This window comes from Dysidea avara, chromosome 8 (assembly GCF_963678975.1).
Source record: "Dysidea avara chromosome 8, odDysAvar1.4, whole genome shotgun sequence".
Classification (NCBI taxonomy): Eukaryota; Metazoa; Porifera; class Demospongiae; order Dictyoceratida; family Dysideidae; genus Dysidea; species Dysidea avara.
Window position 1 is genome coordinate 31,277,551 of NC_089279.1, and position 15,340 is coordinate 31,292,890.

The window sequence follows — 15,340 nt, forward strand, 5'->3', positions numbered from 1 at the left end:
ACGAAGTATAATAGATACTTTACTTTTCAGACGATTGCTGGGGCACGCAGTACCATTTCAGATGTAGTATGCGTGGGTTCACCAGTCATAATAATTATTTACAAAAAAGTTAACAAACAAGTATGCATAAAAAAATGGAATTTTCAACTACATAGAGTAGGGACCATAGCACATCGATAAAAATACTGAAACATTGTGCATGATATTAAATCACAGTAAAACAATAAGAAGTGTTATATCCCTACTGTGCATTTAAGATACCATAATGTATTTGGAAAGTAGTTAGCAGCTTTAGTTGACATCACTGCCCTTTTTGCATTTAAATGTTAAACTGGACCTCTGGCTATATGACTTGATACAACTTTTCTTAAGTTACTGTATAACATACATCAGCACAATGAAATAAAGTGAACATAATATTGAGCTTAATAGAGAAACATTGTAGTGCAGCATAGCACAGTAGGTAAAAAAATGAGCATAATAGGCTGGCAAAAGACACACTGTAGTACTTGGTGACTTTCCATGCCTTATTCAACACTCCAGCATTGTATTCATCTGGTTTGAACAATTCAGTTTATTGGTCTTAGCTAAGCTGAGCCACCTTTTACCATCATTAATTGCCAACTATTCCTTGTTCTTTGGGGTAAATGCTTGCTTTCATCTTTAACGTTTATTATATACTAATACTGCATATATACTCATCTTTTTTTCTGCAACATAATTCCGGGCATAGTAGAGAGTGTATAATATAGCTCTATGTCCACTGTGTTGCTCTGATTACCCACCTGCCGAATAATAATTTTTGCATGTGGGCGTCATGGGAATTTCAGTGTGAGAAGCTAAGAAACTGTCTTCATTGCTCTCTCACCATATTCATGCCATGGCTTTTGTAAAAGTAAACTGCAGTACACACAGTGTCTAAATAATTTATATAGTTAAATACCATATTAAGTTGCACAGTGGGGATATAACATTTCTCATTGTTTCACTGTGATTTAATATCGTGCACTACTAGTACTCCAGCTTGTTTCAGTATTTTTTATCGATGTGCTATGGTCCCTACTCTAGTTGAAATTTTTTATGTGTACTTATATCAATAAGCGTATAATATGCAACTGGATTTTAGCAAAAAGGGGTCTTCCACACTCACACATAACTGCCTGATGCCGTCAGACAAGTGTAACTCAAAAATGGCTAATGTTACAGGCAGTATAAGTAAAAAGAGTACAGAGGTGAGAAAACTGTAATATAGTTTGGAATGCTTAGTAGGGATAAAATCCAGTAATAAAAGAGGGCCAGCCAAAAGTGAAGGCAAATTATATGAAAGTTTTGACACTTAAGTACGAAGGGTTGGGGAATGAACAGGACTAGATATCCCAGTAGTCAATCTGTAAAATTAAGTAACTTTAAATACCCTCTGAATGGCAAATTCAATTGAAAATTGAATTTTCCATTCTAATCATTAATTCCTAATCATTGCTTCACTCATGATTAGATGTCACTTCAGCTCAACAAGTGCCTTTTGAGATACCATAGTGCATACAATGCACTTACTCCTTTGTGTCCCATTTATTTTTGCCGACAGCCCAAAGTGTCAATTCGCGGCAGCGTGTGATGGCTTCCTTACATTGTAAATGGGAATCATCCATGTCTTCCGTGGTGACTGGATTGATTGCAGAGGCACTTCTTCTGCTGTTCTTTGTTTGTAACACACTTTCAAGTCAGTAATTGATAGTTGGGACACACGTTCAGACAAAAACATTAAGTCTGGCACCATTCATTCTTTTGATGTAGTATGCATGGGTTTACCAGTCATAATTATGTTACAAAAGTAAACAAGCAAGTACAAAAAATTTTAAGTTTAATTAGGGATCACATAAATAAAAAGTAAAGAAACAAGGGAGGTCGCCTACATCTGCAAATACACTAGTGGACATTTTATCCCTAATTCAGTCATGGATCATATGCTGAAGTAGGGATTAAATGCCCACTAGCATATCTGCAGGTGTCCCTTGTTTCTTTCTTTTATTTCTATGATCCCTAATCGAATTTAAAATTCCTAAATTTTCCTTGTACTTGTATGCATATATATATATATAATTTAATGCAGTCTATTAATGAATAACATGCATACCTATTTCACAAGTCGGTACAGGACCACTCCAAGTACGATCATTCTGACAATTTACAACACTAAACCCATTTAACAAATAGCCTTCATCACAAGTGAAGTAACAATTATCTCCATAGATAGCCAGAAAACCTTGTTCTTCATAACAATATATTCCCCCATTGTTAGGAACAGTGAGCGATGGACATGAATCTGTAGATAAGAAAGTCTGTATTATTCAACACATAAACAGGTGGAACAAGTACAGTAGTAATGATAACTGAATTAATTCCATAAGTTAGTCTTGAGCTATACTATTTGGTTCATAATTTGTCAACTTTTGCAAAATCAGATTCGTGAAAAAGAGTTTCCATTTGAAATACAGTACTATAATGTTACTCATATCATTCTTGTAGTACATTACAGCATAGGCGGCAGCCCCCCTCAGAATGATATCTCATTGAAATTGTTCTTCATGGAGTGGGGCTCAATATACTCTAATAGAACGCTCAAATACCCTAATAGAGCAGTCAAAGTGCTTTATAAAAATGCGTTCCTAAAAGTAGCATTAAATTTTTTCCTACAGTGGCAATTGAACCACTGACCTCTTTGGGTGTCTTAAGGCTGTTTGTACTGCTTTTAAACACTGCATGTTCATTAACACTGTTTATTTTATTTACTGCAAATAACTGACTTAAAAATTGGTATTTTAACTGAAATGCTTCAAATTGTACCTATCTGGTGAGCTTGAGACATTCTGAAAGCTAAAATGGCTACAGCTTGAAATTCTATACTCTGGTCAGCCCCCTCACATCAACTACTCACAGTACATTGACAGAATTACTTGGGTGCAAATACAACCAATGCTTTACGATCCAGACTTAGCGTAACTTTCTGTGAGGTTTTAATAATAACCAGATTGACTGTCTGACTGGCTAACTGGCCAACTGACTGACTGACTGGCCAACTGACTGACTGACTGACTGACTGACTGACTGACTGACTGACTGACTGACTGACTGACTGACTGACTGACTGACTGACTGACTGACTGACTGACTGACTGACTGACTGACTGACTGACTGATGCCTTCAAACAACTGTACTTCAAAAATAGCAAAAGCAAAGTGTTGGATTTTGATGTCTATTTGGTTTGATATGTGCTTTTTGACTACCTTTGCCTTTGCATGTCCAACTTACTTCTTCACTTTTCAGTGCAAAGATGCGTTGATTTACAGAATACACAGAATGGTTACAATAAGATTTGGTTAAATAATGGAAATCAGCATCTGGTATAAATACAAATTTAATCCTTCTATAATGTGTATTGATTAATTGTGGAAGTTAGCATGTCAAATGATGATCTCCATTGTTTGAGTACTTTAATTGTAATGATCCCTACCACAGTAGTTACAGTAAATTTTCCTTGCACTATGGAACAAAGAAAAAGCTGTTGTTTGAAAGTAATTTCCATATCTATCCATATAAATGCCCAAGCATTTATTACTTACAATCCGCTCATAAGCAGCTGTTGCTCCTTGTAGCAGCTGCTGTTGACATGCTTGTGACAAGTCAAGTATTGCAGTAAACCTTATTCTACAAATTAAGCTACATGTATTGCAATCTCATACAAGACCTTGTATTAAGGTAGCACCTCCTGGCCTTCATTTAGGACCCAGCATTTATTTGAGCATGGCTCTATAGATAAATATGGTATGTAAACAACTGCATCGTAGTGGAAATGTTTATAAAACGTTTAACAAATGTACTTAACCAATCAGTAATGTATATGCGGCTAGTTTTGTAATTCCTTTTAACAAAATAAAATCACTAACTTCAAATATGTTAATCAAAAAGGCACTACAATGAGCTATTTAGTGTACTTAACAGTATGCACAGTGGAACTTGTGTATAATGGTCACTTTCAGGCCAGAGATTTCCAGTTTTATATAATACAGCTGGCTGTTATTGAGACATCCATGCAGAGGATGGTCAGAAGCAATCTGACCTTTGTAAAGAGCAATTTATGCAATTACTACTGTATTAAGAGTCTCCATGAACCACACTATTCTCTATTATTGCATTATTTGTCAGTACAGAAAGAGCAAGGTGAGCTAGTTGTGGATGCTGTTGACATTGATTGAATGCTTTTATTATAACCAATGAAGCCAGATAGGTTATGAAGTATTCAACAAAAGGCAGGAAGTGCAATCATTACATGTTAATTGAAATGGTGCCGATCATCCATAACATACCCCACTAACTGCTTGTTATAAGACAGCAAATGCTATGTTTGAGTTGAAATTATGTATACAGTAATATATAATACTGGCTGGCTGCTATACATGTATAATACAGGTGACTATTTAAATTAATACAGACCAGAACACAAACATTTTGTATGGGATAATAAGCCATGGCCTTTGTACAAAGGTGGCTGTTTAATTCAGGCGACCATTAACACAGATTCCACTGTAATGCTTTAGCTATGGCTGTATTAATAAATCATACCAGGTTGACAGTTTTCAAGACCACTCCAAATGCCAGTACTCATACACTTGATTCTGTAGGTACCATAATCATATGGACAATAAGCAAAGCAGATCTCTCCTGGAATAACATTGTCACCACCATTACAGGGAATTGTTGTAACATCATCATTAAAAGGAGGTCGAGGACAGGTAGCTACAGTTAGTACACAATGTAAACATTTTAGTGGTATAGATATTCATACAAACACACATTAATTTAAATAAAAACATAAATAGGATTCTGTTTAGTAATTAGCTACCATTGTTTTGAATAATGTTGGGATCCAAGTCCTGAAAAGTGCTTAAACAAATGGCATTACAAAATGGTACCCATTATACAGTAGATTTACCCACTTTGGCAAAGAAATGAGTGTAGCATTATTCCACTAACAACTGTGCAATAATAGTAATGATGTTTGTATGTTTCTGATTATAAAACTCGCCTTATCAAACTCAACCTACTACCACTAATGTATATTTATGACCAGTGTGACATTCTGTTCTTCATAAAATCAATTCAAAATCTATATGATCATTTCGATATCTGGACCTTTATCAAATTCTGTCTTCACTCTACTAGGTCTTCTTCCAGTAACAAACTTGAATATGTTTTTACATCATCTAATCAACAAAGAAACTTCTACTTCGACAGACTTCGAATTTTCAACAGCTTACCAGTAATTGACTTAACTCAACCTTTTGTTACCATTAAGTTTCAATTAACTAAAATCCTATGGCAACATTTTATGAGAAACTTTGATCCAGACAACCAACATAGTTTCCATTTTACATGTCCTTGTAGCATCTGCTCCAAATATCCCAGGCCACCCAGCTTTGTTACACTTAACAGCTAATTGTAATTATATAAGTAATAATAAGTACTTAATTTTAATGTTAAGTTAATGTGTTATGGGGTCTGGTACTTTCCAGATTACCTTTAGTGCAATTGTACACTAACTCACTTTTGTTGTTGTACAACCATGTACACCTGTAACATTGCACTATAAAGCTTATAATTGAAAAAAAATTGAATTGTAGCGTCACCATAGTTTAGCTAGCTAGTTGCAAGGTGAGTAGCTATGCACACTTGGTATACAAATGTTGTATAAACTAAGGCATGAATCGTATGAGGAAGGTTGAAGATTCAGTGCTAGTATTAGCTCACAAAGGTACAACTTTTTCAGGCAAATTTTTTTTATTGTAGGAAAAGTCTTGGAAGAAAATATTCACGAATGCATGTAAAATCACAAAATTCACGAATGTTTTCTTCCATGAATCATTCCTGTTACACATTATCTAAACCAAAACAGCCAAGCTGTAAAAAAAGAGTGCGGCCCCCAAAAAGGCCAGGGTGAAAAAAGATGTGAAATCCAAGGTGGCAGCCAAGAAATGATGTGAAATCAAAGATGTGAAATCCAAGGTGGCAGCCCCCTTATCCCCCCCCCTAAATACACCCCTGAAACTAATCATTGTCTCAGTTGAAAGTCTGCAATACCACAATAGGAGACATATACAGTGGAAGTAGCTTGTACCCTTGTGACTTGTCTGATATCCCCTGTATTTATACAACCAGGTCTTTGGATTTCTGAGCTTTGGTGCACATATATCAGACCTAAGTAACACTTCACTTGGGATCATGGCTAAAGCTATTATAATAATAAATAATTATTACTCTAATCCATTGTTGTATTCCACAGATCACTACCAGCACTCAATCGTAAATACATGCATGAGACTGAACTTACGAAAGAAGTCAACTGCATTTGTTTACTGACACGTAAAATGTGTACATTTTCACAAATCCAGATATGTTTTTTTTTCAAATTTACAATGATAAAAATGATACTATAATAATACTTATCATATAACTGCAGTATAATAGACTATATACATATACATTTTATGTATATAATTTGAATACTGGTTTATATGCATGTATTAATTTTCCTGGTACACACTTCAGCACTCACCTTCTTCACATAAGTCTCCAATGAAGCCATCCAGGCATTCACATGTAAATGAGTTGATAGTATTAGTACAGGTACCTTCATTTTGACAAGGATTGGGATCACAATTGGCATTGTCTATTCCACAGGTATCTCCACTAAATCCTTCTTCACATTGACAGTTGTACAAACCAATTCCATCAGTACATGTTCCCCCATGCATACAAGGATTAGGATCACAATCATCCATATTAACTTCACAAGTTACTCCACTAAAGCCAACCTCACAATCACATGTAAATGAATTGTTTCCATCAATACAGTTGCCTTCATTAAGACAAGGATTAGGATCACAATCATCTACAACCAGAAACAAATATTAAACAGAAATATCCTTGCATTATAATAGTGTTTGGTTTTATAATTTAATACCATTATTTTCTTTTCATTTTTAATTAAAAAACTACTTGTACATATAAAAATTTAATATGGTAAAATTATATAGTAATTCTAAGCTATAATAAGATTGAATTTATACTTTCACAAGTACATAGGAATTTTCAACTAGAGTAGGGACCATAGCACATCAATAAAAAATACTGAAACAAGCTGGAGTAGTGCATGATATTAAATCACAGTAAAACAATAAGAAGTGTTATATCCCTACTGTGCTCAAGATACCATAACAGAAATGCACAGTAGGGATATAACATTTACTGTGATTTAATATCGTGCATTACTCCAGCTTGTTTCAGTACTATTTATCAATGTGCTATGGTCCCTACTCTAGTTGAAAACTCCAAAAAAAAATTTGTGTACTTGTTTGTTAACTTTTTTTGTAAATAATTATTATGACTGGTGAACCCACGCATACCGAATCAATAGAAAGAAATGGCACCGCGCACCCCAGCTATATCAATTATCGTATGAAAAGTGAAGAATCCATTATGCTTCGTTGTCAGCTATGTTCAACCCTTTACACACCAGTACGAATCAAGAACTGTTTGAAAAGCACCTCTGCAATCCAAGTAGTTACTATGAAAAATACAGATGATTTCTGTTACAAGGGAAGCCATCACGTGCTACTGCCAAATCAACACTTTTCACTGTCAGCAAAGATGAATGGGACACAAAGGAGGACACTGGTAAGTCCATGAAGAATGCATTGTACATACTGCATTATGCCAAAAGGTACATGTCCAACTGAAGCAACATCGAACAGTGAAAAAATCAAGACCGTAGCCTTAGCTGTTATCAAGTTACGCTTGTCTGAAGGCATCAGTCAGTTACTCAGTCAGTCAGTCAGTTACTCAGTCAGTCAGTAGAAAATTCCATTTAATATATTTTCTTAAATTCCGTAGCAACTTGTTGAAAGCGTTTCGGGTCGATCTAAAAGCTTATTTGGACTTAGTTTTACCTAACCAATACTGCCTCATCGTCGTCAGGGAAATTGAGGCTGTGATGTTTTTCATGGGCCACACCCAAACCTTTATGGTCCCTACTATACAGTACTATCGTACTGTACAATAAGATCTTCTAATTCACTGAATGTAGGGTTATTGCCATTATTATGTTTATTGGCATTCAAATGTTTTCAGACTTAAAACTGTGCCGTATAAAGAACAATGCCATGTTCTATCTGATAGGGGTAAGTGTCTCAGTAGCTCATTTACATAAAAACTTAGGCATAATAAGAAAACATATTTTCATTGAACCACATCATGATACTTGAACTAAAATATGGGTAAGAGGGTAAAAACAAAAGGACTGAGAAACGGTCAAAGTATAAATAATTTATATATGAGCAAAGTAAAAAATATTGAAGAGAAAATTAGGGAATTGCCTTTTTACAATTAGCATGTGCTTCAAATGATTTTGTCACATCAATTTAAGTACCTGCAAGGAAAGGTGTGGATTCAAATATTAATACTGTACCTTTTATGGTTTTTTCATGGAAAAGACAATGATTTGAGAGAATAAGCGATATTAATACTGCAAGGTGATGAGAGCAGATATCAGTTGGAAACTAAAATGGTACATACCACAAGTGAGTTAATACTGTAATTGTGAAATAAAATGGAGTCTTATAAGATGTATCTATAATATGCACGCAGTTCTCCAACAGTGATCGGACAGGCTAGCAGACCAGGTATACTTCAATATTGTTGTTACATATACTAACTTGAAACAATTCTGTGGAATTTTCAGGTATCATATATTTGCCGAGTGCTTTATTAGCATTGAGGCCAAGCACCAAGTGCTTTATATTTCATATAGCATGACATATAGCATGAATAAGGCAATGCTTTAAATAATTTATGGAACTTTCTAGTGGTAGCTTGCAGCCCAGGGGCAGATCTAGGATTTATAAAAGGGGGTGCTAACTCAAGCTACTAATCTCTTGGGTAGAGGTGTGCAAAGCACACTTCCCAGCATGCAAAGCATGCTGGAACTGGGGGGGTCTGGGGGCATGCCCTGCAGGAAAATGTTGAAAAATAGGTGCTAAAATACTGCAATTTGGAGACATTTCCACATAAAATTCATACCTGTAGATACCTTTAGATTATAGGTATGGCTCTCTGAAGCATTTTGCTAATGGAAAAGTTTGGGTAGGTACAGACAACCAAGTACATGATGCACCCTAGCTCTCACGATTACACAACACTGAGTAGGTGCATGTTAGAATAAGAATGTTGAAAGTGGAAAATTTTGAAATTTGAACAATACAAGATTGAATCTGAGAGCATTTTTTCAATGGAAATTGTGTACCTGAATTAAGCATTGCCATACATATTAACTACACAAGTAGATGAATGAAGCCCTTTAAACAGATCAATTGTATGTATAGGTGCAGGCAGATTTGGAAAAATTCCATAACAGAACCAACTTTCTAGTGAATGTTCTATTAGAGTAGTTGGCTGACTGCTCTATTAGAGTATCTCGATCTTGTACACCTCCAATGCTGATCTGGGTCCTTGTTGCTTAAACTTTAGCATAAATCCACTGATAAAACCTTGGAAAGATGTTTATAAGGTGGTTTTATGAATATTTGTATTAATAGTGATCATATAATTATACTAAGACAAAATTTCATTATAATACTCAGCATATTGATCAAGTAAAGCCTAAATATGGAGGGGGGGGCTTCAGCCCCCAAAGCCCCCCCCCCCCCCCCCTGGATCCGCCCCTGCAGCCATACACCAGAAATCATAATTAACACACGTTACACGAATTATCAGCAGCATGAATGCACACAAACTAGTTTAACAAAGTAACTCATGCATAGTTCACCATAGCTTGGCATGGTAGACATTCATCACATATTTTGGCAGGTTTTGGTCACAACCCACAATCGATTCTATTGTAACACATCGTGAAGTATTTTTGTGATATTTCCAGGATTTGTCCATTAACAAATGTAACAGCAATACATTACCTTATCCCACCGGGACCCATCATCGAAGTATTTAGACATGTCTATAAAGCAATCCAGTGGTAGAACTCATGTTGGCTGGGGTGATTGACCACTCAGTGCAGTGCGGGCTATCAGCCTGCACTGGCTTGGGTGATTAGTCGTACTGGAGTGAGTACCATGGGCTATTAGTCTGCACTAGAGCACGTGGAAAACTGAGCTTTATTGCCCCAAAGAGTGCTTTAATTACACCGCAAGAGTGCTTTAATCATATAATAAAGCACTCTTTGGGCAATAAAGCACTGTTTGCCCTAAAGTGTACTTTATGAAATTAAAAGTACACTTTTTCCTTTGATCTCACCCACGCAAAGTTCTAGAAATATATATAAAGTACTACTATTATACATAATGGTATAGAGTTGACATAATCAATACCAATTGTGCATGCTGGTATAGAACCACTCCAAGTGCCATCACTCTGACAATTCACAACACTATTTCCATTTACTAGTGCATATCCTTCATCACAAGTGAAGAAACAATTGTCTCCATAGATAGCCTCATAGTCCTGTACATCATAACAATAGATCCCCCCATTGTCAGGAACAGTGATCAATGGACATGAATCTGTAATAAAATGTGTGGAATGGAAATAGGTTAATATAATATTTATTGTATTATAATTTTTCGAGTTAGTTTTTGCTCTACATTTTTGTATTTTTAAATTTTCTCTTGGTCTTAGAAAATAATTGCAGCTAAATAAACTCAAAGAAAGGATTTAACAACAGCATAATAAGAAGCCAGCTACATCACAGAGCCTTAGTGGGATATATGCCATACACAGTAGTCATATACAACATCTTTTATCCTCTTCTTTGCCTGGGACTAATGTCAATTAAAATTATTTACTCCTGTTGTTTTATAACGTAGCTTTATGCATGTACTATGTAGTTACTAATAAATAGATTACATTCTGCAAGTAGTCTACAAATTTTATATTCATGATAATCTATGTACAGAACATATACATCTAATCACACATACAGCCATATTTTGGGTAGTGTCAGCTTTATTTACTAATCATACCAGGTTGGCAGCTTTCAAGGCCACTCCAAGTGCCAGAGCTCATGCACTTTATTCTGTAGATTCCATTGTCATATGGACACTGTGCCAAACAGATCTCCCCTGGGATAACATTGTTACCACCACTACATGGAAATGTTCTGACTTTGTCATTAAAAGGAGGGGGTGGACAGGTAGCTACAGTAGAGCAGATAAAAATGTGAATATGTTGATATTATAGTGACTCATAGAACTACAAAGTCATTTAAATTAAATGTAATTTTGATCCTCTAATAGATTAATAAATGTGATTGGATTTGTGAAAAAGGGTCTTCCGCACACATTCAATTCCATGAGCTTGGAAGACCATAACTTAGTTTTCAAGACTTGAAATATTCTCCATTCATTAAACTATGTTGTTGCTCACTACTGACTGAGTTTCAAATTAATGACTTTTGTCAGTCTGAAGATATAAAGATAAAGCTATGTGTGGGGAAAACCCTTTTCGCAAATCTGGTCACAAATTATAAATTAAGTTAAATAAAATAAAAGTCTATGTTCTTTGAAATTAAATATGTACTGTAGCCAAGAATTATTATTATTATTATTATTAAACCACATTATTTTTCAGTTTCATGTTGTGTTGGCTTTTCTAGTATAGTACAGTATGTACACATTGAGCTGAGCCCTCAAAAACATTTAATAACTCATGGGTGGATTTATACAAGTTCTTGAAATCTGGCTCATTTGTAGTACTGCTTGGCCTGCAAAAAATTATTTCAAAATAATTTCATCTGTAATTGGACTTATACATAGTATCACTTAATAGAAGTTTTGGGGAATAGTGGGTATTTTCTGAAGTTGAGGTAAAAATAGAAGAAATTGCTGAAAAGAACAACACAAAATTTGTAAAGCATGGTTTGAGGCACTGCTTATAGTCTATATACTGCTACTGAAACCTTGGTTTTAGCCAATCAGTTCTGAGTATTCAACATGTTCAAGTCTAAAAAAAGCTTTCAAAGCTGTTTTGTTTATTCTGAAAGCATGTTTACCAATACTAAGAAGGCAAATGTAGCTAATATCTGATATATAACTTTAGCACAATAATGAGAATCTTCATAATCCTTATTTACAACTCAACAGCAAGTGTCTCATTGATTTCATATTTCAAATAATGGCATGCATAGATGCATTGCTGTGTCTGTCTACACTTCAACACTCACCTTCTTCACACAGTTCTCCAACAAAACCATCCGGGCATTCACATGTAAATGAGTCGATACTGTTAGTACAGGTACCTTCATTTTGACAAGGATTGGGATCACAATTAGCATCATTTATTCCACAGGTGTCTCCACTAAACCCTTCTTCACATTGACACGTGAATGAGTCAACACCATCAATACAAATCCCTCCATTTAAACAAAGATTGTGATCACAGTCATCAATGTTTGTTTCACAAGTGTCTCCAATAAATCCATCCTTACATTCACACATAAATGACTCAACGCCATCAATACATGAGCCATCATTAAGACAATAATTAGGATAGCAATCATCTAAAAATTATGTATAAAACACTGTACTATAAAAGGAACTACCTTTTACTAACTATGACACATTAAATAATAGTACTGTATTGTGATGGTATCTCCAAAGTAAAATATGATGCCTCCAAAATACTGTTGAGTCTACTGTTAAAAATCACCCTAGAGATATTCTACATGACAAAACACCTTCACAGGTCTTAGCATATCTAACTTCAAATCTAGCATTAGAAATTAAAATAACTTACTAAGCACCAATATTAATTAAATTTTAATAGTATTGTCAAAACAAAATAATAGGTTTTCCCACAAAATAGGTTTGACAATTTTCTTTTGATCACAGCTAAAGGCTAGAGGTTAAACAATACATTTCACAGCTGCCATTTCACAAGAACAAGCTATGTGTGGCATGAGTTCTGAAAATACCAAATCCCTGCATACTTAGATGCTACAGAATTATTTATAGAGCTTAGAAGGTAAGAGGTACCGACACCCGGTAAATACCTGTAACTCTCACAATAGGATTGAGACCATGCCCATTAATGATCTAGGTTGACTAATAATGGTCGAGCATGGAGACTACACCTCTTAACAATCTATTTACTCGAACACAATGACTGCACCCTTTAGCCATTTTATAATGATAGCACAGTGAAAATAAGGAATAGTGGCAACCCTGTTTGGGGGCTTAATTTTGTATTTAGATCTGAAAACATTCAACAAAGAACTACATGTCTTATTTCCGCTATTAAAAATGATACTTATTCTGAGAGGTTTAATATCCTGCGCTTGCCTTTCATGCATTACAGACAGATTAAAAGAGGTTAATTTTAATGTACACTTCAGCACAAAATTTTCCAACTCTTTTACATTCTCTACATCTACTAAATGTTTAGTGTCTTCACAGTTGAATGACATGCAGCCATAATGATTTAAGAAAATTTCAAATGTACCATCAATAACATTACATCTTTCAAAATCTACCTAATAGAACAGTCACACGTGCACATATATAGCTGTAGGCTATAACAAAAAAACTAAACAAACTGATATATTTAAAAATTATTATTTAAAAATGAAGTAGGTATCCAAACAATAAAAGTAGAGATGAATGATGGCATTGCAGCATAGCTTGGTGGGAAAATCCCTACTTTGGCATTGAACAAAATAATTGTTATAACATGTCAATATACATAGTGGTTTTCTCAGAGCTATGCTGTAATACCACAATTCGTCTCTTGTTTCACTAATTTTTATTGCTTTGATCCCTACAAATTAGTTAGGAGACTCATACCTATTTCACATGTTGGTACAGAATCATTCCAAGTGCCACCATTCTTGCATTTTGCAACACTATTCCCATTTAGTACATATCCTACATCACAAGTGAAGAAACAATTATCTCCATAGATAGCCAGAGAGTCTTGTACATCATAACAATATATTCCCCCATTGTCAGGAACAGTGAGCAGTGGACATGAATCTACAACAAAAAGGAAGCCTTATAATCATTCTACATTACACAAACAATTATAAACACATTGGCTTTGTTTCTGTACTACTGTATAACAGTTTGCTTTACAAATTGTTCTTTTCCATATAACCATATAATTGTAGGAGCGTTTACCAGTTGTTGGTCATCTCACATGCGTTCACTTAGTTTAAATGTAACAACTGAAATCTAATAAAATCTACCTGTTTCTGGAAATCAGAAGAAAGCATAGCTAATACCTAGTTACAGTAGCTAATTGCAACACAATCAATGAATTCTGAAGTTCTGACCATCTCCTTCTGTTACACAACGGTGATGTTAAATATCCTATGCATGTACATTTAAGTACACAAGCATTATATATGACCAGGCCTGAATTAACAGGGCATGTGGGTACATAAAATTATATATTTACATAGTTTCCAAACTTTCATTCAAAATCGTTTTTCTATGGTAATGCATTTTTACCTCACTTATCAAGCTTTAAGCGTTAATAAATAAATAAATATACAAGTACAGAGTACTGAGATACAACCTGTAATGTGAAGGAGTATGGTTAGTGTCTACATGCCCTGTTTTAACTAGTCATACACATATGTTTTTGTAAGTTAAACATTGTCGTGCTAATTATTAACAAATCATACCAGGCTGGCAGCTTTCAAGACCACTCCAAGTGCCTGTACTCATACACTTTATTCTGTAGGTACCATAATCATATGGACAATAAGCAAAACAGATCTCTCCTGGGACAACACTGTCACCACCTTGACATGGAATTGTTGTAACAAAATCATTAAAAGGAGGTCGAGGACAGGTAACTATAAAATAGACAAACAATGCAAACATTTTGCTACAATTATGCTTCAGACAAGCAAACATCCAATATATTAACCCTTCCATTTTATAGCATTCCACCTCAAACGTTTATTGTTGATTGGGTAAATTTAAAATATGTACACTATAGAATTCAATTACTATATGATTCCAATTGTGAAGTTGCAGATATCTAGCTAGTATATTTTAATTCTTATAGCAGCGCCAGGTCTGAAGTGCTTCTGAAGTGCTTCTGAAATCCAGCTCTGAAATAATCTATGCATCTAAATATGCTGCTGAAAGACAGTGTTGATACAGAAAAGTAACGCCTTCCGTTGCATGAAGACAAGCAGCCTGATTGAAGATAAAAGAAAAGACAAGGCGCAGAAGGGCCTACACTTGTCGAAGGCACATCCCACTGGTGAGT

General features: G+C 34.9%; 1 protein-coding gene across 1 annotated transcript in view; it reads right to left on the minus strand.

Annotated features, from left to right (window-relative positions):
* Positions 1-14,946, minus strand: part of LOC136264933 (fibropellin-1-like) — a 39,710-nt gene extending 24,764 nt beyond the window's left edge. Inside the window, exons 1-8 of the mRNA XM_066059699.1 lie at positions 14,745-14,946; positions 13,903-14,091; positions 12,285-12,620; positions 11,086-11,259; positions 10,435-10,626; positions 6,612-6,947; positions 4,622-4,795; positions 2,135-2,323 (exon numbers count right to left, since the gene is read on the minus strand). Coding sequence (XP_065915771.1) covers positions 2,135-2,323; positions 4,622-4,795; positions 6,612-6,947; positions 10,435-10,626; positions 11,086-11,259; positions 12,285-12,620; positions 13,903-14,091; positions 14,745-14,946 — 1,792 coding nt within the window. The remainder of the gene's footprint in view (positions 1-2,134; positions 2,324-4,621; positions 4,796-6,611; positions 6,948-10,434; positions 10,627-11,085; positions 11,260-12,284; positions 12,621-13,902; positions 14,092-14,744) is intronic.
* Between the last annotated feature and the right edge of the window lie 394 nt (positions 14,947-15,340).